The sequence below is a fragment of the Thunnus albacares genome, chromosome 2, assembly GCF_914725855.1.
Source record: "Thunnus albacares chromosome 2, fThuAlb1.1, whole genome shotgun sequence".
In the NCBI taxonomy this organism is placed as follows: domain Eukaryota; kingdom Metazoa; phylum Chordata; class Actinopteri; order Scombriformes; family Scombridae; genus Thunnus; species Thunnus albacares.
In genome coordinates, this window is record NC_058107.1 from 37337173 (window position 1) to 37365171 (window position 27999).

A 27999-nucleotide genomic window follows, 5' to 3' on the forward strand; every position below is an offset into this window, starting at 1 on the left:
CAATAATAAACATATAAAATGATGAAATTTTGTTATAGTCAAGTAAAATACATATTTTCACGAAAACTGTTTAAACTACACAATTACTGAATACCAACAGTATATTTATCTTTATAAAAACATTATTGATGCTTCAGTATTAATAATCTAATGATGTCATATATAATAATATATCAGTCAGAGGGACCAAACCACTACTTTTACTGCAATACTTTAACTACATCAAGCTCATAATACTTATGTACTTTTACTGCAATACTTTAACTACATCAAGCTCATAATACCTATGTACTTTTACTGCAATACTTTAACTACATCAAGCTCATAATACTTATGTACTTTTACTGCAATACTTTAACTACATCAAGCTCATAATACTTATGTACTTTTACTGTTGTAGGATTTTTCATGCAGGACTTTTACTTGTAATGGAGTATTTTTACATTGTGTATTAGTACTTTTACTGCAGTAAAGGATCTGAATACTTCTTCCATCTCTGCTCTAAAAGAACTTTTTCCACACTCTGGTCTTGAGGTGTCTGTATACAGGAAGTCATTGTCTGATAGTGTCTCCATGTCCAGCAGGTGGAGCTGTAACTTCACTCTCTGAGGCTGAGAGCTTCACACAACACCTGCTTGTTGCTGTGTTTGATGTTTTTATTTTGTTCACATTTCTGTTCATGGTTCTCATTTAAATAATTTTACAGTTGTGATATTTTTAAAGGTGGTTTGTGGTCAGACTGACTTCAGTTTAATATCTCATATTGATTGTTCACCTGTCTGGTTGTGTGTTGGAAGAAAGAACATTACAGTACAGTGAGTGGTGGGTATGATGTGTGTGTCTGTATATATTTGCTACTAATATGTTTTAAATACGTTATTAAACATAGTTTCTAGTATATATGTTAAATAATAATAAGTAATTGAAGGCACCAGATAGAGACATAGTGAACTGATCATTTAATTTGCATTGATAACTTGTTTATTTCTGCATAATGACAATAAAACCTTTGAATCCTTTGAATTACATTGTTTTGACTTTAATGAGACAATTTCTGTCTGTGTTGAAATTATAAGCAAGAAGTGAAATATTTCATCATTTAAGAGACTAAAGAGGAAACTGAAAATACAACAAAGCATTTATAGATTCTCCTCTGATAGAAAGTTAATGAGAAATAAAGAAGAAAAAACTGCACAACATTAAAATCCTCAGTTCAGATGTTCTGATAAAAGGCCATCATGATAATAATGTACTAATACTGTATAGTGCATTATAACATATTAACATCATTGAACAGTGTATACTCAGCAAATAGTGTATTATAGTTATATTTCTGTTTCTGTAACACTTTATTTACCTTCAGGATTAACAGAGTTCTGTCATTTATCATTCTGGATGTGAAGAAGAACGATGAAGAACGTCGTAACCAACATTCATCACCGAAACTTACACATATTCAACAAATATTATATTTAAACAAAACATATGAATATCACTTTAACAGCAAATCATCAAAGAAATCTAAATGTTTAAGAATGAAAATAAGAAGTAAATAATACACTCTCGTTTTCATGTATTTCATTAGAAATATGAAAAAATCATATATCAAAAATAAAAATCCTGGAAAAAAAAGCTCAAATCTGAATAAAATGAACACGTTTCTTTCTATTCATCAAAGTATTTCCCCCGTCAATAAATGAGTCCTTCAGATGTACTTCAACTATTGTTTGAATTTTTTAGAAACGAGTCTGAACATGTTGTGAAATATGAAGAGTCTTTCTGATTTTCACTTTGGTCTGAACTGATGTCGCAGCAAGAATTTCACCGACGAAACTCAAAGAAAAGCAGAAAAGACACAAACTGACATCAGTGAAAATTCAACATCATCAGGTGAGTTTCTGTTCAGATCGTTTTACTGTTGTATTAATTTATCACAGTTAATCACTAACTGAGCTGCTAAGTTTTCTGTTCACTAACTTTAAACTGACGAGCTCGAGAAAAAAAGAAAAAACGGAAGATTTCCCGTTTTTTCTTAAATTACAAAGTCAAATGATCTTTTTAGTCAGATCGATGTGCATTAATGTTAACGGTTATTAATTTCAGATTCAGAGTCTAAAACAGAATCAGGAAGTTATAAATCTGTCATTAAAGTTACATTTACGTACATTTAGATTGATCACTTTTGGAGGAAACTAAAGTCTTTCCCGAGTTCAGATTTATCAGTTAAAACATGTTTTACATTAAACCCTTTATTTTAGGACGCGCACACACACACACACACACACACACACACACACACACACACACACACACACACACACACACACACACACAGGTTTGTCTTCCTACAGTTGTCAGGACACTCATTGACATAATTTATTCCCTAATCTCTAACCAACTTTAACTAGAACAACTGAATGTCCAAACCTAGAAAACCAACTCTAATCTTAACTCTAAAACTGAGTTTTAACCCTTTTAAACTTTTGGTCTTTGTCCTTTGAAATAGTGACCAACAAAATGTCCTCACAAAGACATATATATACACACACAGTAAAATATTTAGTGGTTAAAGAATTGGTCTTTATGTCAATAAAATATTCAATATTTGGTCATTTTAATCTTAGAGATTTTCATTTATTGAATATTTGCCTGTAAATAAGATAAAAAAAAGAACATTTCTGCCTCTCAGCTGCTTTGACTCAGAACATGTTTTTAGATTTTAAAGAGCAAGAAAATAAAATCCTTCAAACTGTCAAACATCACAGTTTTTAATCACTGGTTTGTTTAATTATGACCTCATCTTTCCCAAACTGTATCTTGATGTTTTTATTCTCGTCTCAAGATGATTGTGATGTTGTTATGTTTCTTCAGCAGAACTCCTCAAAGAGAACACAGAGCACAAACTCTGACACCAGTAAGTATCCACATGTTTGTCCTCAGACACACGTCTTCATGTCACCTCAACACTTTAATGAGCTTTATTTCTTCTTCTCTCCCCTCCAGCTGAATCAGTCTCTGATGTTTCCAGCAGAGTAGATTATGGCGACTGAAGGATCTGGTGAGTTCAGTCAGACTTAATTAGTCCCAGAGGTGGAAAGTAACTAAGTACATTCACTCAAGTACTGTATAAGTTAGGTACGTGTACTTTACTTGAGTATTTCCATGTGATGCTACTTTCTACATTTCAGAGGGAAATATTGTACTTTCTACTCCACTACATTTATTTGACAGCTTTAGTTACTTTTCAGATGAAGATTTGACACAATGGATAATATAACAAGCTTTTAAAATACAACACATTGTTAAAGATGAAACCAGTGGTTTCCAACCTTTATTGGCTTTTGACGTCTTACAAAAAGCAGTGTGTAGTCGGGGTCACATTTCACATGTCTATGAGTTGTTAACAGCTCCACCAAATAGTGATTCTTCCCTCTAAACTTCTCACATGCTTTCATTTCAATAAATGTTCAAATGATCCAATATTTCAGCAAAAATCAAAGATTAGAGAAAAAGTCCAAAAACTAAAAAAACAGATTTGTGTATCAGAACTTTGTTTTTTCTTCTTTCCTCTCCCATTAATCATCTCATCATCTGACTTGCCAAATTTAACATCCAAGCCAAACCTGAGACCTGAAGCTGTATTTTTGCTTTATTACATTCATTACTGACACTTAGTTCAGTCTAACACAAAAACACATCAACTACAGTGTTGTCTCTCTCCTTCTGATCATTTTATATCTGTTGCAACACATGACACTCATGGACTGAGGTGATTGGCACAGTCAGAGAGAGGAAGAGAGACATTTATTGATAATTAACTAAAAATAAATAACCAAACTGGAACCTGAACTAAGCCTAAAGGTTTACGCAACAACACAGCCTGAACCTGGAAACTCAAACTTTGTCCGGACCTCAACCATCACTGTTTACTGTTTAGCTGTGTGTGTGTACAGTACATTACTTATCAGTGTAAAGGAATTTTAGATATATAGGTGTTTGATGATTTATCTGGGTTTTTCTGTTTTGTTTTTTTACAGATGATGATGATTTAAATGTCCAGAAGTGCAACAGGAGCAGCCCTAAACTTGAGCGTCCTGATTGTAAGTCAAACTGAATGAGAATTCTTCAACACCATCTTATATATCATGAATAAAGTAAGAGATATTCAAATAGTTAAACCATCAAATTTGCCAGGAACTTTATGAAGTAGTCAAGTCCATTTTTGTTATTTAGCCCAAAAACACAAATCATAAATTTGCATCAAGAGGCTTCACAATCTGTACAACATATGACATCCTCTATCTTTAGACCCTCAGTTTGGATGAAGAAAAACTCTCCAAAAAACCTGTCAACACTTTGCACCAGCAGGAAGCCAATTTGTGTCAAAATCATGAATCAATGATAGAGCAGACATTATACACACTGTAAAAATCACCTAAACCTACACTTTACAAAGATGGCTGTTCATCTGCAATTTACTGAGGCTAAAGCTGGGGACAAACCTGCACACTGACTGACACCTACAAAAAGTAGAAAGATTGTTTAAGATTGTTTCCACCAGCTGGAACTGATTTTTTATCTCTGACTGTCAGGAAGGAGCATAAATCTAATGACTGAGTAATCACACAGACAACACACTGAACCACTGTGCAGTACGACTTGTGTTCTGGAGGCTGACCAACCCTTAAACACCCAACCCAGTCACCAGAACAAAATGTTGGCACTGAACATTTCTGCAAACCACTGAAATGTTGAATATATACGTTTTAATACATGTAATATGTATCATATCAACATTTCTACAAACGTAGCATATTAACATTTCTACCCGTTAAATAATGATGTTTTATGGTGTGACAACGCTGTGGTTAAGGTCTGGTTAGGTTTAGGCACAAAGACCACTTGGTTAGGGTTAGGGGAAGATCATGGTTTGGGTTAAAATAAAAATAAAAAATAAAATAAAAACAGCTGACGTCTTGCTAAAAACACCAGCTTTGGTCAGTTGAAACGGGAAGCTGGCATTGGTTTCAAGGTGGTCTCGAACCGTGCTCTCTGCTGACTTCCAACTTGCTAAAACTTACCAACCATCCACTGACTCCTCCTCCTAATAGGAAAGTCAGCTCATATAGATCGCATGAAAACTACGTCCCTTTAGAAATGTTGAGATGATACGTTTTGTTGAAATGTTAATATGCTACTTACTACATATGTTGAAACATAGATATTCAACATTTCTGTGGTTTGCAGAAACGTAAACTGCCAATGTTTTATTCTGGCGACCGGGCTGAAACACCACAAGAAAGATGCCAGTTATCATGTGTTCTTGTACCAAAACAAACATGGAGGCAGCCAATCGCTTGTGCTGCCTATATCATAGTTGTCATACAATTTATATGCAATTTGTGCAGAAAAGGCAAAAAAAAAAAATTTAAAAAAGCTCAGTGTTTGTGTGAGATCTTGGATGGAGAGATGTGGGTAATGTGGACTGTGACTGGAGGTGAGTGAAGTTTGTAAAACAAAGCTAACTTCAGGTTCTGGTTGGCTGTGTAGCTTTTTGATTTAAGTAATTTGTTCTCTTTACAACTCAATTAGCTTTTCCTCCATTTCTTTCACACCACAAACCTTTCTTCTTCTTTTGTTAATTTACCGGTAAATCTCCCTTGGGTGACACACAAGATGTCAGTCGCAAATATCAAACATGCCAAAAATAATCTTTATGAAAACTTGAGATTAGAAAATGATTTTGTTAACACCAGCTGACCCAGACTGGAACTGACCTGCTCCAAGTCCAAGTTGCTCCCATCAGTCGTCACATCCAAATCAGATTCAGAATCAGTTCAGCAGTTGTCATGTGTGTCCCTGCCTTAAGCATCAGCAAATCCACTCAGAAATCATAGAAAAAAGACATTTCGTATGACTTGAGATCACGGCTCAGAATCATCAAATTTCTGCTCTGTAAGTGTTATAACTATGGATGCTAGAGCTGCCGCAACACCCCCGTCTCCGGGTGGCTGGGGCAGCCTATATGCCCATCTGTGGTGTTGCAAGATTTTATTTTTTTCTGTCATGTGCAAGCTGGTCCCACAAATACCCGGTGCGTAGAGATTGTGGAGTGTACAATACCAAGACTATCTGAATGAAAAATACAAGTAGAGTTAGACGTAAGAGCAGAGACGTTTTTAGGAAATGAAAAGATGTGGGGCTAAGCTAAGATCGTCCAGGGCTTTTTTTGGTGTGTGTGTATGTGTGTGTATGTGTGTGTGTATGTGTGTGTGTGTTTCGGGGGTTATCAAGTCCCAAATATAATAATAGCACTGAAATTCCTTATTGTGCACAATGATAGTCATATCTGTCCAGAATCAATCAAATGACTGTGTGTAATGTGAAAGGGGTCACTTAAAGTTGTGAAGCCACAGAGAATTATCATCAACTTTGCACCTGGTTTTGGTTATAAATAACCTATGTGGTGATTATTTTTAATTGTAAAGATGTAAATACAGTCTCTCTAGGATCTGGAACATAAAGCACAATACTTTCAGCAAATATTAATGCAGTTACTTTTTATGTCATAAAATAAAAATAAATAAATACATCATTGAAATTGGAATTGGAGCTGAGCTGCCATCACTAGAACATCTTCACAGCATTCACTGTGTGAGGAGGGCTAAGAACATCATAAAAGACATCACACACCCTGGACACCATCTGTTGAAGCTCTTCCCATCAGGCAGAGGCCACAGATCAGTTCGTACATGCACAAATAGACAGAAAAACAACTTCTTACCAAAAGCTGTGCCACTATTAAACTCAGACATTTCCCCAGTCTGAGACTAAGACTCATATGCTGCCAACTTTGGACACATGCAGTACTTATTTACTTACATGTCACTTTAAGCCACCGATCATGTGATATACACATATCCTTGAACACCCCCAACACACCATCACCTCATATCTGTACACCAGACCCTTGCCGTATTTTTGCTGCTGATGCTGTTGCTGTTAGTTGTATTTTTGTTGTATTTTATCATTAATTGCATTTTATATTTTATATTGCTTATATTTTGTACTGATATTGCTCAAATTCTACACTCTTTATCACTGAAATTTTTATATTTCTGTCTTATTTATTCTTTTTAAAAATGTGTGAAGTAAATTTGTGTAAAGTCTTAAATACAAATGCACCATTTGAAGTTGACACAATTGCAATTTCGTTGTGCTTACATAATGGAAATAAAGTTATTAACTTGACCTGACTTTTGCGACATGTACAAATGTTTGGGCACCCAAAGAGTTCTGAAGTCGGCAGTTCTTTGTACAAGATTTCAGACCTTAGTCAGCTCATTAGGCCTGATGCATGTCAACAGTTGTCATCAGGAAATGTCAGCTGGTGCCAATTTCAAAGCTTTACAAATACTCTGACTCTTCAGACCTTGTGTGAACACTCAGTAACCATGAGTTCCTCTAAGCAGCTGTGTAAGATGCTGAAAATGGAAGTTATTGATGCCCACAATGCATGTTAAGGCTACGAGAAGTTAGCAAAGCCTTATCAGCTTGCAGTTTCCACAGTGTGAAATGTAGTTAAGAGATGGCAGTTTAGGGCAGCTGTTGAGGTCAAGATGAAATCTGCAAGATCAAGAAAACTCTCAGAGAGACCTGCTAATATGCTGGTCAGAAAGGCGAATTAAACCCCCATTTGACTGCAAAAACCTGCAGGAAGATTTATCAGACTTAGGAGTGATGGTGCTGCCCAAGAGTCAATAGAAGGAAACCTTACCTGTATCAGATAAATACAACGGAACATCTACAGATGCCTGATGTGTTTTGGAAACAAGTGCTATGGACTGATGAAGTTAAATTAAAACTCTTTGGACACAATCAGCAAAGGAATGTTTAGAGAAAACAAGTAGCAGCATTTCATGAAAAGAACACCTTGCCAACTGTTAAGCATGGGGGTGGATCTATCATGCTTTAGGGTTGTGTTGCAGCAGGAAACATTGCGTGTGTAGAGGGAAGAATGGATTCCACTAAATACCAGCAAAGTCTGGAAGCAAACATCCCACTGTCTGTAAAAAAGCTGAAGCTGAAAGGAGGATGGCTTCTACAACAGGATAATGATCCTAAACATACCTCAAAATCCAGCATGGACTATCTCAAGAGACACAAGATGAAGGTTTTGGAATGGCCCTCAGTCCCCTGACTTAAACATAACTGAAAATCTGTGGGTAGATCTTAAAAAAGCTGTGCACGTAAGACTGCCCAAGAATATTGCAGAACTAGAAGCCTTTTGCAGGATGAATGGGAGAAAATCCCAAGTAAGAGAATTGGAAGACTTTCATCTGGCTACAAAAGGCATTTGCAAGCTGATATCTGCCAGAGGGGATGTTACTAAGTATTGACTATGTACGGTGCCCAAACTTTTTCACATGTCACAATGACGTCTTTATTTTTTATTTTTTGTTCAATTTATGACATGAAAAGTAACATGCATTATACATGTTTGCTGAAAATATTGTGTTTTTTCCATATCATAGAGAGACTGTGTTTACATCTTTCAATTGAAAATCACCAAATTATGTAGTTTATCAAGGTGTGGCCAAACCTTTGCATAAAACTGTTTACTAATGTAACACACAATTCAATGGGTAGAATACAAATGTCAGTGTTCAGTTGGGTGCTGGACCAAATGCCAAGGTCTGTCACATGTCTAATCTGGTTACTACACATTTATACCCACAGTAAAAGAACCAATCAAAATGACATTACATCAAAAAAGAATGGGCCCAAAATACTGAAAAAGTCTGTCCCATCAGAATAACATCCATTTGACTGTTAGTTAGCAAGTTTTTTTCTGACAACATTATACTGAAGGAAGGCATTCGCTCTTCTTGGCTTGAAGGATGAATGAATGTGTATTTCTATATCCTTACAGTTACTGATGAAGCTCAACCTCTGAAGCGTAGCAGCAGTTATGAAATCATGCCTCCTGACAGTGAGTCAAACTGAACTGAGTCTGAATTATTCTTGTTTATTCAGATTTATATTTATATTGTTTAATGGGTGAGCCTTCCAAGGGTGTAGAAATACTCTTTAAATTGCTCTAGTGCACTAATTCTATAAACACATTATTTTACTTGATAGAGACCAGTTTTTTTTGATGAATAATGTTGTATTTACAATATTACTACAAAGGGAACTTGGCTTTACTTGCATGAGAATAATTGAAGGTGACTCTTACAAGCCTATCAACATTTTCATCATCTCCTTTGCTCTGCTCTGTTTATCCCTCTAGCATTATTAGAAAACATTTCATGTTGATCCGTTAAGAAGTTTAAAATAATAATTTAACCTCAGACATACAGGCCTTGTAATGACCCCCATTACACTTGTATAACCGAAAGCATATTTTTTACTGGCTGACATTGACAGCAGTGACAGTAGAAGTACAGTATGAGACAAACAAGTGGATGTAATGTAAAGTTCCTGTTGAAATAACTGAATTTATTTTCATTACAGTGTCAGAGCTGAGGGTCGTTGTGCTTGGGAACAGCTGGTCTGAGAGGAGTTCAGTGGGGAACTTCATACTGGGAAAGACTGAGTTCAACACTGAGGAAGCACCAGACTGCTGTCAGAGAGTCAGAGGACAGTTGAAGGAGAAAGAAATAGTTCTCATCAACACCCCAGATCTGCTGCTTCCAAACATCTCTGAAGACAAACTGACAGAGTTTATAGAAAACTGTATGAGTCTCTCTGATCCTGGACCTCATGTGTTCCTGTTGGTTATACATCCTGAAGACTTCACTGAGGAACACAAAAAGAGGCTACAAACAATCCTTGAACTTTTCAGTGATCGATCATTTGAATATTCACTGATACTGATATCACCACACAGAGAGGAGAGTTCAGGTTTCATGGAAAACTACATGAACCATCCACCCTTAAAAGAAATGATCAGAATGTGCAGATACAGATATTTAAAGCAGAAGAACCTTGAACTTCCAGAGCTGTTAACACGATTCGGTCAAATTGTCAAAGAGAACAATGGAGAAGATCTGAGCTGTGATGTATGTAAGAATACAGCAACTGCCTTATCTGATGACCATCCAAATCCAACACAAATGGAAAACATTTTGGATGCTGATGAAACCGCCGGTAAACTCAGAAAAACATTCTGACACATGATGGGAATTTTGTAAATTATCACAAATGATTGTATCGAGATATTTGTTCCGTCTTGATGTGATAAATGGTATTTTTATGTTTACAGGGACATCCAGGATGGAAAGTAGCACTTCATACCACTGTAAGTAAATGTGCACAATGTCAAGATATTGTAAAAGAATACTTTAGTGAATCCTTGGTGCAACTGTGTAGTTGCAAGCTGCAACGAGTGACGTCTGCTTACAATAATAGAAGATGATGATCTTAGAAGGTAATTTTCAAAATGTATTTATTTATTTATTTTCACAGCACATGAACTCAGGATAGTGTTGTTTGGAAAACGTGATGACAAAAAAACAATACTGGGAAACATCCTCATCGGGAAAAAAGAGTTTCATGTGTTCATGCCAAAAGTCTTTACAGGAAAACAGTGTCAGGCTGCAAATGGAAAGTGGAGAGAGAAATCATTAACAGTAGTGAAAACTCCAGACATCTTCAGTCTGCCTGTGGAAACTGTGAGACAAGAGATTAAGAGATGTGTGACTCTTTGTCCTCCTGGACCAAATGTTCTGCTGCTGTTAGTGAAGCCTTCTGATTTCACAGAGGAGGACAGAAAAACACTGAAGTTCATCCTGAGTTTGTTCGGTCAAGATGCTTTTAAACACTCCATGGTCATCATGAAACACAAGGAGAATGACATTTCAGCTGTGAATCAGCTGCTTAAAGACTGTGGAGGAAGACACTACAAGATGTTTGACAGTGACCATAACCTGTTAATGGAGAAGATTGAGAACATTGTGCATGAAAACAAAGGAACCTTCCTCACTTTCACTGAAGAGACCATAAGATCAAAGTCTGAACACATTAAACCAGTTTTAAAACTGGTTCTGTGTGGGAGGAGAGGAGCGGGGAAGACTTCAGCAGCCAAGGCCATTTTAGGTCAGACAGAGCTTCATTCAGTCTCCAACTCATCAGAGTGTGTTAAACATCAGGGAGAGGTGTGTGGACGTCGGGTTTCCCTGGTGGAGCTGCCTGCCTTGTATGGAAAACCTCAGGAGGCAGTGATGGAGGAATCATTCAGGTGTGTCTCCCTCTGTGATCCTGAGGGCGTCCATGCCTTCATCCTGGTCCTACCTGTGGATCCCCTCACTGATGAAGACAAGAGAGAGTTAGAGACCATCCAGAACACATTCAGCTCTCCAGTCAATGACTTCACCATGATTCTGTTCACTGTGGAGACAGATCCTACAGCTCCAGCTGTTGTTGACTTTGTAAGAAAGAACAGAGACATCCAGGAGCTCATTCAGAGCTGTGGAGGAAGACATGTTGTTCTCAACATCAAGGACAAGCAGCAGATCTCTGAGATGTTGGATACTGTGGAGAAGATGAGACTCAACAATAATAAACCATTCTGCTATACAACAGAAACATTTGCACATGTCCAAATAGAGAAGATCATACAACAACAGACAATCATCACCACACTTCAGACTGAGCTTAAGGCAATGAACACAAAAACTATGGTCAGCTGTAAGTACTACATGTTAAATTTAAAATATACATAATTAATAATAACATTTTTTGTGTGTGTGTGTCTTAAACCATCCATTCAACATACTCTGCAGTCTATACTGTTTCAACTGTCAATATTTAATGAAAATCCTGATCTTTCAACGTTACAGGTGATGATGAGAATCAGAGCTCAGAGAGTCTCAGGATTGTGCTGATAGGGAAGACTGGCAGTGGAAAGAGCTCTTCAGGAAACACCATTCTGGGAAGAAAAGAGTTTGAGGCTGAGTCAAGCCCAACATCAGTCACCAGGCTTTGTCAGAAAGCACAGAGTGAAGTAGACGGTCGTCCTGTCGTTGTGGTCGACACTCCTGGTCTGTTTGACACAACTTTGTCCCATGAAGAGGTTAATGAGGAGATGGTGAAATGCATCAGTCTTCTGGCTCCAGGACCACATGTCTTCCTGTTGGTGGTACAGATTGGCAGATTCACACAAGAAGAGAAGGAGACATTAAAACTCATCAAGGAAGTCTTTGGGAAGAATTCAGAAAAATTCACCATCATTCTTTTCACAAGAGGAGATTCACTGGAACATGAGAAGCGGTCCATTGAAGATTACATTAGAAAAAAATGTGACAAATCATTCGAGGATATGATTGACAAATGTGGAGGAAGATACCATGTGTTTAATAACTTTGATCAACAAAACCACACACAAGTCAGTGAACTGATAAACAAGATTGACTCCATGGTGAAGAAAAATGGCGGCAGCTGCTACACCAATGAGATGTTCCAAGAGGCCGAGGCAGCAATAAAGAAGGAAGTGCAGAGGATCCTGAAGGAGAAAGAAGAAGAGATGAAAAGAGAGAGGGAGGAACTTGGAAGAAAACATGAAGAAGAAATTCAAACAATGGAAAGAAGAATAAAAGAACAGAGAGCAGAAATTGAAAAGGAGAGACAACTGAGAGAAAAAGAACTCAAGGAGAAGGAGGAAAACATTAACAAGGAGCGTGAACAGAGAAAGATAGAACAAGAAAAGAGAGAAGAAGAAGACAAGAAAAGGAAAGAACAGGAAGAAATTCAGCGACAAAAGTGGGAACAACAACAAAAAGATCTTGAGGAAAGAATAAAGTCAGAATCCAAAGAAAAAGAAACCATTGATAAAGAGCTGGTGCAGAGTAGAGCAGAGATGAGAAAAAAACAAGAGGCCTGGGAGAAGGAACGCAAAGAAAAACAAAAAGAAGATGAACAGAGACAACAGGAGGCACAAGAAAGACTAAGGAAGCTCCAAGAAGAATATGAGCAGGAAAGAGAAAAATATGAAAACAAAAGGAAAGAAGAGGATCAGATCAGAAGGGAACAGGAGGAAACGGAGCGGAAAGAGTTAGAAGAAAACTATAACACAAAACTGGAGAATATGAAGAAGAAATATGAAGAGGAGGCCAGAAAACGAGCTGAAGAGTTCAATGAATTCAAAGAGAAAAAGGAGGCGGACTTTGCAGCTCAAATAGAAAAACACTTGGAGGAAGTGATGGTTCTGAAGCAACAACATGAGGCCGAAATGAAGAAGCAGCAGCAGGATTATGACAGCTTGAAAGAACTCGCAGACCACAAAGAAAAAAATCTGAAACAAGTTATGGATGAACTGCAGAACAAACATATGGGAGAAATGACTGACTTGATACTGCTAATTCTGACTCAAAAGAAAGAAAACAGGGAAAAACTAAGGACAATGCAGGAACAACACAGAAAGGAGGTGGATACATTTATAAAAGATCTTTCAAGCCAAAACAGAAAAAGAGAAAAGGAACAAATTGATAAATTAAAGAAAAAACACAACCAGGAAATGAAAGCCCTGGACAAGGAACCTTCAACCCCAAACCAGAGCATAAAAAGGTCTGAATTGTCCATCAAACATGCCCAAGATATTAATGAGTTGAAACAACGACTTCTGACCCAACAGCAACAACATCAGAGGGAACAGCTGGATAAATTACTGAAACAACATGAGCAAAAACTGAATGATTTCAAAGAGCAAATTCTGGAAGAAAACAAGAGAAATGAGAGAGAAAAAATGGATGAATTACAGAAGAAACACGAACAAGAGATGAATGAGTTGAAACAGCAATTGAAGGGAGACAGTCAGGAGGAAGAATTGAATGACCTGCAGAGAAAACATGAAAAAGAAATGAATAACTTGAAGGAGAAACTTCTGACCCCAGAGGAGCAACAGTCCTGTTGCATTTCATGAGATGTTTATTTATTCCAACAGCAACTCATCTTGTCATGTGTTTTTTACTTTTAATGTCCTCTAAGCCATCAGAGGCTTGTCATACTTTTTGATGTATATGAGTCAAGTTCATTTTTATAGCCTTTAAAAATTGCCTCAAGGGGCTTTACAATCTGTACAGCAATACAATATTCTCTATAAGGAAAAACTCCCTTGAAAAATGGAAGAAACCTCAGGAAGAGCAACCAAGGAGGGATCCGTCTCCCAGGACAGACAGACAGGAATTAGATGTTGCATGTACAGAATAGACCAAAGAAAGCAAAATTACACAAATACAGCATGAATATATATGAAGAATGTGATCAAGAGGACACTGAGCAACTTCCAGGTGCTGCCAAAAACAGAATAGAGGAAACTCACATCATACTATTCACACAGACAGAGGAAGGAGAGACAAGAAACCACATATAAAGGGAGAGACATGAGCTGAGGCTGAATCTCCTGCAGGATGAGGAACCAAAAGCAGAACTTCTGGGAATGGCGCCGACAGCCAGAAAAGCAGAGTGGTACCAGGATGGCTGATGGCCTGACAAAGAGAGAAAAGAGAGGACGAGGAGGAGAGAATAGGTACAGTTACCATGGTTACAGTCATTGTTCCTATGTATGGCAAGGGTACCCGAAGAGGCAATATACCAGACTGTAATGGTTTAGATGCAATATCCACATCACTCTGCACTGTGGTTAAACAAAAGACTCAAATCAAGCTGATAATCACAAACTGGCCAAGAAGCTGGATTCACTCACCTGTTCATTTAAATATTGACTGTCTGGGTTTTTCTTCAAACAAGTGGCTAAAAGTCAGATATATGAATGCAAACATATAAGCATAGGTTCACAATTTTCCAAGTCTGTTTTAAAACAACAAGTGCTTGTATGTCAGTCTACTGTTACCACAAAGAGATCCTTCCCTAATGAGTTTCCAATGTAAGTAAAGGGGGACAAAATCCTCATTTTGAGAAAAAATACATTCCAAAGTTTATCTAAAGCTAATATGAGTCAGCTGTCTGAAGCTTTAGATGATTGACAGCCAACAACCCTGCACTCATTCCTACCAAGAGCCTTTAAACACCAGAGATATCCATCTGAAGTTAACGCTAACATTACATCTACGGCCCTTCATCATTTTGCATCAATGTTAACTTTGGTGACATTTTTCCCCTAGTGGTGTTTTTAAAAGGTTTACCAGCTCACTGCAAATTAGTTAGCAGAGAGTAATATTGTCTGTTGGTTGTTTTGTTCACAGTATTTTCCTGTAATACTGGCCTCATGGAAATGAGACAACACATGTATTTTTCCTCTCCATATTCTCTAAAGGCGACATGCTCTGCTCTTCATAGTCATAGTCATAGAATTTTTCCCTTTTATCAAGATACTACATTCAGTCTGAATGTGGTATTAGTATCTTGCCACATCTTCATCTTTGGTTAGTCAGTTGTTTTTTGTTGTTGTTTTTTTAAATGTTGAGTTATTTACCCAACATGAAGCTTGTTGTAATCTATTCTACTCTTTTGAACTTACATGTAATTGTTTTATATTGATTGTTAATAACTTGTGTATCTTTTGAATGTCATCTGCACATCATTTTGTACAAGAAACAATATATTTGTTTTTAGATAAAGCTTGTTGTGGCAGATTGTTACTGCGTGAAGTTAACCTAATGTATAATTGTGACCCAGTGATTTTTAGTGTAGTTAGCATTGATATAAGCAGGAAATGTTTGTGTAGTTACTGAGCAGCAGTATTTTATACAAACACAATAGGGTTAGATTTTGAATTCCCTTAATAGTTTTACTGTTCTTTAATAAATGATTTTACAATCATATGTTGCTTGTTCATATTTGGAATATTTAGTTTTACTGATAAGAATATATATTTGAATAGAGGTTGTGCATAATTAGTGAATATTGATATTTGACATCTTGATTTCTCTTTTATTTCTTATCAAAGACATGATTTTACATGCTGTCTGTGTTTTTGTTTTGATTTTCTTACTGAACAATCTGGAAATGTATCCTTTAACATTTTGTCCAGCTGAATAAACAAAACTGTAACTGAACTGACGTGAATCATTTATTTCATGCCTCAGTGTGAGTTTCTCCTCAGAGGTCAAACAGAGTTTACAACCTGCTGCTGATCAGTGTCAAAACTTATTACAAATAAAATTAATTTTAATAGTCAGATTATTTTTTCTCAAGGAAATTGAAGTGTGGTTTCTCCTTTGTGCTGTTAACAACTGCAATTATTCAAATCAGGCCTAACAGCAGTAAATTCTAAACCCTTTAAATCTGCAGGAACAAGTTATGCAATTCAACACAACAGTCCTGTAACAAATACCAGCAGTGTAGAGTTTATTAACTTCAACCTGGTTATTGTTTTAGGTTTGTGTTGTTAAAGGCCCAATAAGTTCACTTGTGATAATTGAAATGATTTTTTAGAATGATTAGAATATAAATTAGGATTACAGATGGAAAATCAACATTTTGGGTTTCTTAGCTGATATTTTATTGAAAAGGTGGGCATCATGTGTTTAAAACCCACTTCTGAGGTAAACAATCCTGTAACATGATAAAATATTCAGTCAGTCACACAAAAGAGTTGTTAACCACAGTAGACCCTTGAAACACTGTCAGACATTCAACAAGATATTTACTTCACATCATGACAAACTACAGAATCCAAAAGAACCACTGAGCTGAATTAGCACCTCTGACAGAGTGAAAAAAGCTTCAAGAGGAGCCTCACAAAGCTAGTATTTGTTTCAGGTTGTTGGCTAGTTCCATCACTGCTCCTCTTGTGTGTTTTCAGTGTTATGTCCAGCAGGTGGAGCTCTAACATCATCTACTGCAGTCTGTTAAAGGGCTTCACTACATGTTTCCACAAATGAGGATCCAGTAATTTACATTGTTTTAAAGTGGAGGCAGAAATCTCAAAACCTGGACAAATAAAACCAAATTATAGACACAAAATACTGCAGAAATTGAGACAATAAAAAAACAAATCATGCTGTAACAGAAAGATTCGCCCATGTTTAAATAGCCATAAATGAAAAATGACACCTGTAAGAACTTTTATTTCTTTTAAATTTTTATAGTATTTTTGTTTGTTTGTTTTTTTTGTAAAAAAAAAAAAAATCAATTAAAATCCTGCGCACAGTCTATAATGTGATGACGTTTACGTCTCAACAATGCAGACAGTGTTTCTACAGTGAATAAAAATAGTTATAATTATAATAATTATATCTCATTGATTTATTCTGTGAAGAAAAATCATTTCAGATGGTTTTATTTCAGAGAGAAATAAGTTTTGTTCATTTTGATTTTTAAACGCTTGTTTCAGTTCATGAACTTGAATATGTTTGGCTGATTTTGAATATTGGTGAAACACATCTGAACATGAGAGAAAAACCGATGCAGAACTTTTTTTCTCTCTCTTTGACTTAAGTTTCACTTTCATCGTCTTTGGACTGATGGCGCAGCAAGAATGAAAACGTCACCAAGTAAGTAAATTAACTACCGAATTAAATACAAATAAAATACATATAAAGTTGATGTAATGTGTTAGAACTGTAGAGGAATGAAAAGACTTTTTATTATTTATGTCTCATGAGTTTACAAAGTGATTAAAACTGATACTTGATGGTTTTGAAGCGGTTTGGGGTGATGGGTGGGCCGCTTGCAGTACAGCTGGTAAAACATCGCGGCAACAAAATGGAATAGAGAAGAAAAACTTGAATTATCTTTCACATTATTCTTTCATATTCTCGGCTGAACACTAGTATGTTGACTGGTTTCAGGTCTTTGTGGCAAATCTGTTAGACAGGAAATAAAAGATCTGGTGATTTTCTTTGAGAAAAAAACCGTTTTTAAGAAAAAAAAAAAAAAAAAAAAAAAAGGAAAGGAAGTTTGACTTCCTGATGATAAGAGTCCTGGGAGGTGACTCTTTTGTTCTGAACGTCCTGGAAAACTGAGCTGTTTTTGACATTTAACGCCATTAGAACGGTCACAATTTGATTTCTGTCCGATGTCCCTGCAGCAGCTGAGAGAAAAGCTGTTGTTCAAAGAAGAGGTAAAGGTGAAATACTGAAGTTATGATCTCACAGTCATGCTTTATATTACTCTGAAAACCCCCGAATGTGTAACAGCAGCTTTAAAATAACAGAAGTGATTGAAGGAATGACAGCTGGTTTGGGATGAGTACAGTCCTCTCTCACACATGAATTATCACCAAGTCAACAATCAATCTTTACTATCATAAAGGGGAAATTGATCTGTATTATTAATACACATTAAACCCATTTAAAAAGAAAAGTAATTAGTACATCAGAGAAATACTCTACACATGTCAAATATCTATATGAGCATAACACATAAAGGCTCTACAGTATTTACCATAAAAATGTAAAAGCAATACTGGAACAAACACACCTACATGGAATAGACCTATGAATGTTAATAACACCTGTGCTTTTCCTCTATGTCAGAATGTTTGCTGTGAGAGACGTCCGTTATTTATTCTACACTTTTCACTTTTTGTCTGTCGGCATCTTATGTGTTTTGAGAGATTTTGTGGGAAAAAAAATCTGTAGATGTTCACCTGAAATTGTTGCAACTCCAGACTGCATCAAAAATTTGTATTGGACCACAGAAAGAGAACTGGCTCCAGGTTGTTGAAAGTGTCCTGGAGAATGATTATTTTTAAAAGAATGAGAATTATTTTGTCCTTTTGTGTTTGAAGGGTTTTAAAAGCAGGCTGCTGGTCTTCAGCTGAGCTTCTTCTGGTGTTTCCAGCACAGTGACAGGATGGCAGCTGCAGCAGCATCTGGTGAGTATAGTCAGATTTACAGCAGAAATATGCAAAAACTCTCACAAGCTGTTCAGAGTTACTATGTTTGATGTTAAATTGAAAATAGTTGGCCAAGCTAAAAGTTCCTCCTCATATCTCAGTTGTAGGGCCAAATCTGTACCACTAGGTGGCGACACAGCGTTACACATTTATTAGCAAACAGCAGCTGACTGTTTTCAGACTGTGTTTTTCTGGGCTGCTAAGAGGAATCTATCGCTGCAATATTTCATTCACAAAATCCAACATCACAGTAATCGATATCAATAATGTAACTATGTTTTGTTGATGACATTTGCTGTTTTAGAGGCAGGATAATCTAGGAGAGGGTCAGTACCTTTCTAGAGGGTCACTGCTCCATCTAATGAGAACACAAACTATGCTATGAAAATAATAAGGCTTGTTATATTAGACATATGGATGAAAACTATTATGATCAAGAAAGTACACTCCTTTGTTTCACCAGGGCTTAAAGGATAGATTCAAAAATTTTCAAGTCTCAAAACAACTGCCAGGAGCATATGAACACTGAAACAGTTATTACTTGCTTTAATCATTTGTCCTGTTCATACTTACTGCAAAGAGATTCTTTCTGATGTGTTTCCAATGTAAGAGACAGAGGAGAAAATCCACTGGCTGATGTTGACACTCGAGACTGAGTGAGTTGACACTTGTTCTGTTAAAATCACCACTAGGATGAACATAATAGTGATGAATAGATGAATCTGATCTAATTGTATTCAGAACATAAGAGTACAGTTTGTACTTCAATCTATCTATTTATCTCTAACATTATCTACAATATCTAAATATGTAACAGTAATTTACAGTATCTATCTAACAACTCCAGTGAACTAATGTGTGAATGTGTGGTAAAATGGTATAAGACATAATTTATATACATATATATGTGTGTGTGTGTGTGTATGTACATATAGTCGATTTATATATGTATATATATATATATATATATATATATATATATGTATATATATATATATATATATATATATATATATATATATATATATATATATAGTTTGTGTTCTCATTATATATATATATATATATATATATATATATATATATATATATATATATATATATATATATATATATATACATACATATATATATATACTATACTACTACTATATACTATATATATATATATATATATATATATATATATATATAGTCAATTATTGTCAATTTTATGAGGCAGTAATAATAATAATAATAATAATGATAATAATAATTTTCCATGTAAATTTCTGCCTTCATGTCTCATTAAACTAATAAATCATACATCGATTTTCATGATATATAAACTGTAAATCTATTAAGAAATTAAACCTGAAAGTTGCTCTTTAACAATGACATGAGACATGAAAAGGAAAATATTCAGGGCTGCTTTCCAACTAAAATAAGGCAGAGTGAAAATATAATATATATATATATAAATTATTAGAAACCTTGAAGTTCCTCAGAACTTAAATTAACTCATGTGTGCATGTGTGTGTGTGTGTGTGTGTGCATGTGTGTGTGTGTGTGTGTGTGTGTGTGTGTGTGTGTGTGTGTGTGTTGTGTGTGTGTGTGTGTGTGTGTGTGTGTGTGTGTGTGTGTGTGTGTGTGTGTGTGTGTGTGCATGAGTTTGATTTGATAAGTAGAAAGCATGTTCTGCCTTTGGATTAAAAATAATATAGATATCAATAATTATTTACATATTTATTTTTTTAATATATCGTGTTAATGGACTTGTTTTCTAGAGTCGCTGTACTTTGTCTACTGAGGAGTCCCAACAGTATAAAGGAATCTGAAATGTAAAATTTTTCTAAAATATAGCTTTTCTTTTTTCTTGCAGAAGTCAAAGAGAGACCTCTGAGGTGCAGCAGGAGCAATGAATTTATGCCCCCTGACAGTGAGTTCAACTGATCTGACTCTGTTTAGGTGTTTCGAGATATAATGAAGTAAAAGAAGAGTTTGTGGGAGAATGTTAAGAACTTTTTCAAATTTAAATTAATTTTAAAACTCATACATTTAAAAGTGTTTTATCAAAGGCACACGATGTTGATCTTGTTCTTCCTATGTGGGTAACTGAGTTCATTGATGTACTGTACTGAAGTATCTGATTGTTGATCAATTGACACAAGCCAAACTGGCTTAAAGTGCCGCACAGGTAATGTACAATTAGTGTTACTAACAGTGTTAGTTTTGGTTTCTGCTGCGGCCAAAAATGACACAATGAGAGCAGAGACAGTGAAACAAAACAGTAAAGTTCCAAAACAATGAGCTGAAACACACTGAAATACTTTCTAGAGCTGAGAAGAGCTGCTGAGTCAGATGATAATTCTTCTTTCATCATTGTGAGCGACCCCTTTCACATGCACATAGTCCATCGATGTGATCCATCATTGATATATTAATATTGATTATAGCCACTTTAAACACAGAACTAAGGATGTACTTGTTTCATGAATGAATTCTACTTAAATAAGTCAGTTTGATAAATTATAGATTTATGTAATTAGGCCTTTTTAAGACTGAGTGCTTACATTTATTTATTTATTTTTACATTTTTTTCAGGTTTCATGCTGTCGTTAGAATGTGTTTAAGGTGCTTGCTCAGCTTTAAATTAACTGCTATGTTCAGCTGTAGTAAAATATGCTGTTTTTGGTCAAAACGCCATGTCAGCCAATCATGATTACAATCATATGAATGATAATCATGGTTCTGACTGTCTACTGTTGTTGCCTATTGATAAGAGAACGCTGCTATTCAAGAGAACGTCAACAAAGATTAAAGGATCAATCTGGTGATTTTCTATATTTTTAATATTGTCATAAAGTCTCATGTTTGGATCCAAACCAACAATGAACTGATCTACTAACAAGTATTGTGTGTGTATCAAAGCCTGATATATCTTATTCCTCCGTTGTTGTCCAGAAAATATTAAAAACATGTGAGTGAGTCACACCTCTCATTCTTTCATCATGAAGAGTTTGGTCACGTTAGTTTGTTTATAAATAAATAAATAAATAAATAATAACTGTGTAAGGCAGACGCCACCGAGCCTGTGTTCTGTTTACAGCTTCACTAGCTTGTTGTGCTACAGCCTCTGGACTTTCTCCTGAAGTTCTTTGAGAAATCAGAATCAGAATCTGTTTTATTAGCAAAGTATAAAAGCATACAAACTGTGATTGTGACTGTACAAAGGAAATATGGACTGTGCTATGGACAAAGAAATGCGGTGTATGAAATATATGAAGGTGACTAGAGCAAAAATTTAATGTGACATGTGCATAAATAATTAAATGATGTAACAGTGGAGGTTGAATCAATGTACAAGTCCAGTTTGATGAAATATATGAAAGTGACATTGCAGGGATTAAATGAGGGATGTGAACTGTAAAGTTTGATAACAGTTAATTCAGCTATTAAGTAGGGCAACAGCTTCTGGAAAGAAGCTGGTGGGTGGAGGGAGGGTAGGGCGGGGACTCTCCTGAAGTCTATTGTTAAATCTACTGTAGCAGGATGTGACGGTTGTGTCACGGTTGTGACCAGTGACGGTTGTGTCATCTGCAAACTTTTCAGGAGGAGCTTGTGGCGGCGAAGTCATTCGTGTACAGACAGTAGAGGTGGGGGGAGAGCACGCCGCCCTTTGGTGCTCCTGTTCAGATGATCAGAGGGGTGGAGGGGTGATTTCCAGCCTCACACACTTCCTGTCTGTCAGGAAGTTACTGATCCACAGACAGAAATTACAATGTTGTACTAGACAAACTAATGTGCCAAATTTTTTAGTGTGAAGAAACACCCAGTTTAACAGAGATCTACCGCACAGAGGAATAAGATATATCAGACTGTGGATACACACACAGTACTTGTTAGTAGATCAGTTCATTGTTGGTTTGGATCCAAACATGAGATTTGTTGACAAGAAAAATATAGAAAATCAGCAGTCAAATCCTTTAACAAATCTAACATTTAACTGCATTTGAAGGACCAAGTTATAACATAATTCAATAATATTTTCTACATTCATATCAATCATTTTTACTAACATAATTTAACCTGAATTAGCTAAACCATGTTTGAAGAACAGGAGCAGGCCACATACATTTATCACCAACATTTCGGTCATTTTGGTCACACTATTCAGTCTGTAAGGCTCCTTGGATCTAATCAACTGATTGTCTCATATATAAATGTATGTATTATATACTGTATGTACATACAGTATATATGAGTTTGGATGATGAAAAACACCTCTGACAAATATGGCCACAAATAGCACAAAGTGCCTACATCTGCACTGAGTGGTGGTTTGGATTGGCAGAGGCACTGCATTACTGTTTTTGCATTAAAAATTCAAATTCTGGATGGCTGACAGCTTTTCTTCAGTTCCACTGTTTAGAATCATGTTCTATCATAATCCTGTTCTATTCAGTGCTGGTTCATCTTTCTAATTCATTGTTTTGTTTTCAGTGTCTGAGCTGAGGGTTGTTCTGCTGGGGAACAGCTGGTCTGAGAGGAGTTCAGTGGGGAACTTCATACTGGGAAAGACTGAGTTCAACACTGAAGAAGAACCAGACTGCTGTCTGACAGTCAGAGGACAGTTGAAGGAGAAAAAAATAGTTCTTATCAACACCCCAGATCTGCTGCATCCAAACATCTCTGAAGACAAACTGACAGAACATGTAAAAAACTGTGTGAGTCTCTCTGATCCTGGACCTCATGTGTTCCTGCTGGTTCTACATCCTGAAGTCTTCACTGAGAAACACAAACTGAGGCTCTGCACAGTTCTTCAACTCTTCAGTGATCAATCATTTGATCATTCACTGATATTGATATCACCAACCAGAGAGGAGAGTTCAGGTTTCATAGAAAACTACATGAACCATCCTCACTTAAAAGAGATGATCAGAATGTGCAGATACAGATACTTGAAGCAGAAGAACCTTGAACTTTCAGAGCTGTTAACACGTTTGGGTCAAACTTCACAGGAAAACAATGGAGAACATCTGAGCTGTGATGTATTTGATGAGCAGGATGCTGGTTTAATCATGAGACCAAAGTCTGAACACACTGAACCAGTTTTAAACCTGGTTCTGTGTGGGAGGAGAGAAGCAGTGAAGACTTCAGCAGTCAAGGCCATTTTAGGTCAGACAGAGCTTCATTCAGTCTCCAACTCATCAGAGTGTGTTAAACATCAGGGAGAGGTGTGTGGACGTTGGGTTTCCCTGGTGGAGCTGCCTGCCTTGTATGGAAAACCTCAGGAGGCAGTGATGGAGGAATCATTCAGGTGTATCTCCCTCTGTGATCCTGAGGGCGTCCATGCCTTCATCCTGGTCCTACCTGTGGATCCCCTCACTGATGAAGACAAGGGAGAGTTAAAGACCATCCAGAACACATTCAGCTCTCAAGTCAATGACTTCACCATGATTCTGTTCACTGTGGAGTCAGATCCTACAGCTCCAGCTGTTGACTTTGTAAGAAAGAACAGAGACATCCAGGAGCTCATTCAGAGCTGTGGAGGAAGACATGTTGTTCTCAACATCAAGAACAAGCAGCAGATCTCTGAGATGTTGGATACTGTGGAGAAGATGAGAGTTGAAGGATCCAGATGCTTCACAAAGGACATGTTCACCAAGGCTCAGATGGAGAAGGTTACAAGACTTCAGAGCAATCAGAGCAGAGAGAGTGTCAGGATGGTGCTGATTGGGAAGACTGGCTGTGGAAAGAGTGCAACTGGAAACACCATTTTGGGTGAGAAGTATTTTAAACCCAGAATCAGACCAAAGCCAGCAACCAAGTCTTGTAAGAAAGCAACAGGGGAGATCGATGGACAGCTCATCACTGTGGTCACCACCCCCGGCTTGTTTGATACGACTCTCTCTGATGATGAAGTTCAACTGGAGTTCAACAAATGCATCAGCATGGTGGCTCCTGGACCTCATGTGTTCTTATTGGTGCTGCAAATCGGGAGCTTTTCACAAAAAGAAAAAGACTCTGTGGAGCTGATCAAGAAATATTTTGGCAAGAAATCAGGAGATTTCACCATCATCATCTTCACCAGAGGAGATGAACTGGATGATCAGTCATTTGAGAGTTACATTGAAGACTGTGATGACTTTGTCAAACAACTAATAATTGAGTGTGGAGGGAGATACCAGGTATTCAACAACAAAGATCAGACAAACCGCACACAAGTCAGAGAGCTGCTGACCAAGATTGATAACATGGTGAAGAAAAATGGCAGCGGCTGCTACAAGACTGAGATGAGTAATGACACTGAGGAACTCAAACAAATAGAAGTTAAGAATATCTTGAAACAGAAGGAAGAAGAGATGAAGAAAAAAGAGGAAGAACTCAGGAGAAAACATCAGGAGGAGATGAAAACACTAAAAAGAAAAATCAGTGAACAGAGTGGAGAAATTGAACAGGAGAAAAAACTGAGAGCAAAACAGCTGAAGGACAAGGAGGAATGCTTAAACAAGGAGTGTGAGGGGAGAAAGAAAGAACGTGAGGAAGAGGAGAGAAAACGGAAAAAACACGAAGAAACTCAGCGTCAGGAATGGAGAAGAAAACTGGAGGATTCAGAGAAAAGAGTTAAATCAGAAAGAGAGGAAAGGGAAAGCGCTGAGAAGAAGCTGGAGCAGTGTAGAAAAGAGATAAAGAGAAATAGAGAGGCCTGGGATAAAGAAAGGAAGGACATCTGGGAACAAAAATATAGGGACCTAAAACAGAACCTGGAGGAGGAGAAAACAAGCCTCAGAAATCTCCAAGAAGAGTACCATCACAAGAGAAAGAAATGGATATATTGTTTTTTTGTGCTGTCGTTGTTCCTAGTATTTTTATTGTATTATGTATTTCTGCATCATACATAAATACACACTACAGATAATACTAAGCCAAGTGAACACACATGAAGATTTTTACAACTTAGCAGCTATCGTACAGTTTAGGGGTATTTACGGACCATCGACTGATAGCTTAGGTCTCGTGACTGCACACAGTCCTCCAGAAGTCCTTACAGTGAAGCTGCCGTGTTTACACATCCTCCAAAGTCTGAAAGAAACCAGGATTCCTCGATTCCAGTCACACCAGTGGCTAGCTGGAAGGCTGAGATGACAATACATGTAAATAGTAACTAGTAACTAAATTACTACGATTAAATTACTTGTTTTATTTTTCTGTTAAACTACATATGTGTAAATAAGACAGTTTGTAAGCTGCTCCGAGGCACATTTGATGGAGCTAAGCTAACAATGTCCCCTTGCTTCCAGTCTTTTTGCTCAACTAATCAAAATATAACACTGAAATACACTACAATATTGAAAACACAGAAATGTCATAAAAATTGATTAATTTGGACGTATGGCTAAACCGCTGTGGGCTATCATTTTTATTTAAAATATCCAAGCTTACATGACAAGTCTGTTTTATTGTAATCCGTCTTTGATTGTCCCTTTAAATACATTTTAAATGACATATATTTTACAGTGTTTATATATTTTTTCACACTGAATCATAATAATTGTTTAAAGCTGGAACATGTTTCCCAGTCTGCATGTGAGCAAACATGCACCAAGGTTGTTTGGAGATGTTTTATACTTGTACACATGTTGAGAATAACTTTAACATGTTTTTTCTTTATCATGTTTGCCTCCCTACACAAAGTTCAATCAGCTTGCTCAGAATAGCACAATGCCCACTGACTACGTTAATGTTCTTGTTTGTTTGGACAAGTAATATATGCTGTATATATTCCCATTTATTTGCTCATCCAGTTTGTTCATCACAATCAATCAGTGCATTAAATGGTTTTATGACTATCTCTAGGTTAGAACTCAGGCAACAGTTTCCAATAGTTCCAAGTCAAGTCTCCTTCAGGACAGTATTGGTGTCCCACAATGGTCTATTCTCAGTCCTGTTTTATTCACAATATACAAAAACAAAATAATCTCTGCATCTCTGAAACTGTTGAATGTTATATGATGATATGATTGAAATTGAAAAACTCAGAAGGTCATTTAAGAACAATATTTAATTTCACAGTTTTGAGGTTTTTCCAGTTCCCTAAAAAGTTCCTCTATCAGGATAAAAAAAATACAATAAAAAGATTTTTATCAATTTTCCCAAGGTAAGACTCTAAAGTCATGTCTCCTCGCTCATTGTGTACAGTACAAGAAAAATATAAATGTGTTATTGTGCATGAAAATATATTATAATATAAAGTCATATATAACCGTTACTGTTAAAAAAAAACATTTTGGTACACTTGTGAAATATGTACTTGGGGGGAAAAAAATCTGTTTTATGGTACAGCGGAAAACATTTTTCTAATCGCTGTAATCTCTGGTTAGAGATTAGATGAGGATTAATGCCTCCAGAACAGTGTTTTTAAACAAATGTGTTTGTTTGTTTGTTTTTTCAAATATTTGTCGGGCATATCTTTCAGCAAAACAGATGCTTTGTTCTGTGATTTAAATGTAAATATAAAACGTGAGCACTGTTTATACTTTTCCATACATATCTTTAAATTTTGTTTATAAATTGTTTGTACATAAAGTACCAGTCAAGAGTTTGGATACACCTTCCCACTCACTTTAATGAGAAAATGTGTCCAAACTTTTGACTTGTAATTTATTGTTTAGTGAAACATTTTAACATCCTCGATGGCAGTTCACTCAAAGCAAATGTACTGTGTTTATCTGATAAAACATAACCTCAGATTTACCTTTTTGTGTCCCCTTAAAACACAACTTACATCTGTTGTCTTGGTTCATGTATGTGTTGGTTCAGTTTTGTTAGATGACACTGGGAGGCTTCTTAATGAAAAATCTGGAGACACAGATACTCTATTTATATGAATAACCTGATCCTAATAAAATATATACTGTGAACTGTTCGTCCTCCATTTGTTTCCATAACCAGAGTTTGCATGTAAAAAGATACACACAAGGTATTATAGGTCTATATTTTGTGCACACAGGATAAAAAAAAATCTTTTGGGACTGGCAGCAGACAGTTGTAGTTTTATGTTTCTGCTGCCACACCGGTGCGATGGAAGTTTATGGAATTTTGTTTGTTGTGCCTGAAGAATTCAGAAAATTCATTAGGAAAACTAAAACCCAATTTGCTCTCTAGAAACAATATTCCTGTTCTAGTCCTGTCAGACTCTTATTGGTGAGCTGTGC

General features: G+C 36.4%; 2 protein-coding genes across 5 annotated transcripts; both read left to right on the forward strand.

Moving 5' to 3' along the window:
- Window positions 1–1832: 1832 nt before the first annotated feature.
- LOC122968570 (GTPase IMAP family member 8-like) lies at window positions 1833–27737 on the forward strand. Of its 4 annotated transcripts, XM_044333930.1 has the most exons (6): window positions 1834–1890; window positions 2872–2914; window positions 3004–3058; window positions 18695–18781; window positions 20664–20720; window positions 23285–27737. In XM_044333930.1, the coding sequence occupies exons 4-6, from the start codon at window positions 18760–18762 to the stop codon at window positions 25684–25686; spliced, it is 2481 nt and encodes an 826-aa protein (XP_044189865.1). In that variant the 5' UTR covers window positions 1834–1890; window positions 2872–2914; window positions 3004–3058; window positions 18695–18759; the 3' UTR covers window positions 25687–27737. The 4 variants fall into 4 exon arrangements, with proteins under 4 accessions (XP_044189857.1, XP_044189865.1, XP_044189873.1 ...); XM_044333922.1 differs by lacking the exons at window positions 18695–18781; window positions 20664–20720 and adding an exon at window positions 4038–4100 and having other exon boundaries at window positions 1833–1890; XM_044333938.1 differs by lacking the exons at window positions 1834–1890; window positions 2872–2914; window positions 3004–3058 and adding an exon at window positions 17369–17456.
- LOC122968518 (GTPase IMAP family member 8-like) lies at window positions 10493–14115 on the forward strand. The gene is made up of 2 exons (XM_044333835.1): window positions 10493–11691; window positions 11844–14115. The coding sequence occupies exons 1-2, from the start codon at window positions 10566–10568 to the stop codon at window positions 13919–13921; spliced, it is 3204 nt and encodes a 1067-aa protein (XP_044189770.1). The 5' UTR covers window positions 10493–10565; the 3' UTR covers window positions 13922–14115.
- Window positions 27738–27999: the final 262 nt, after the last annotated feature.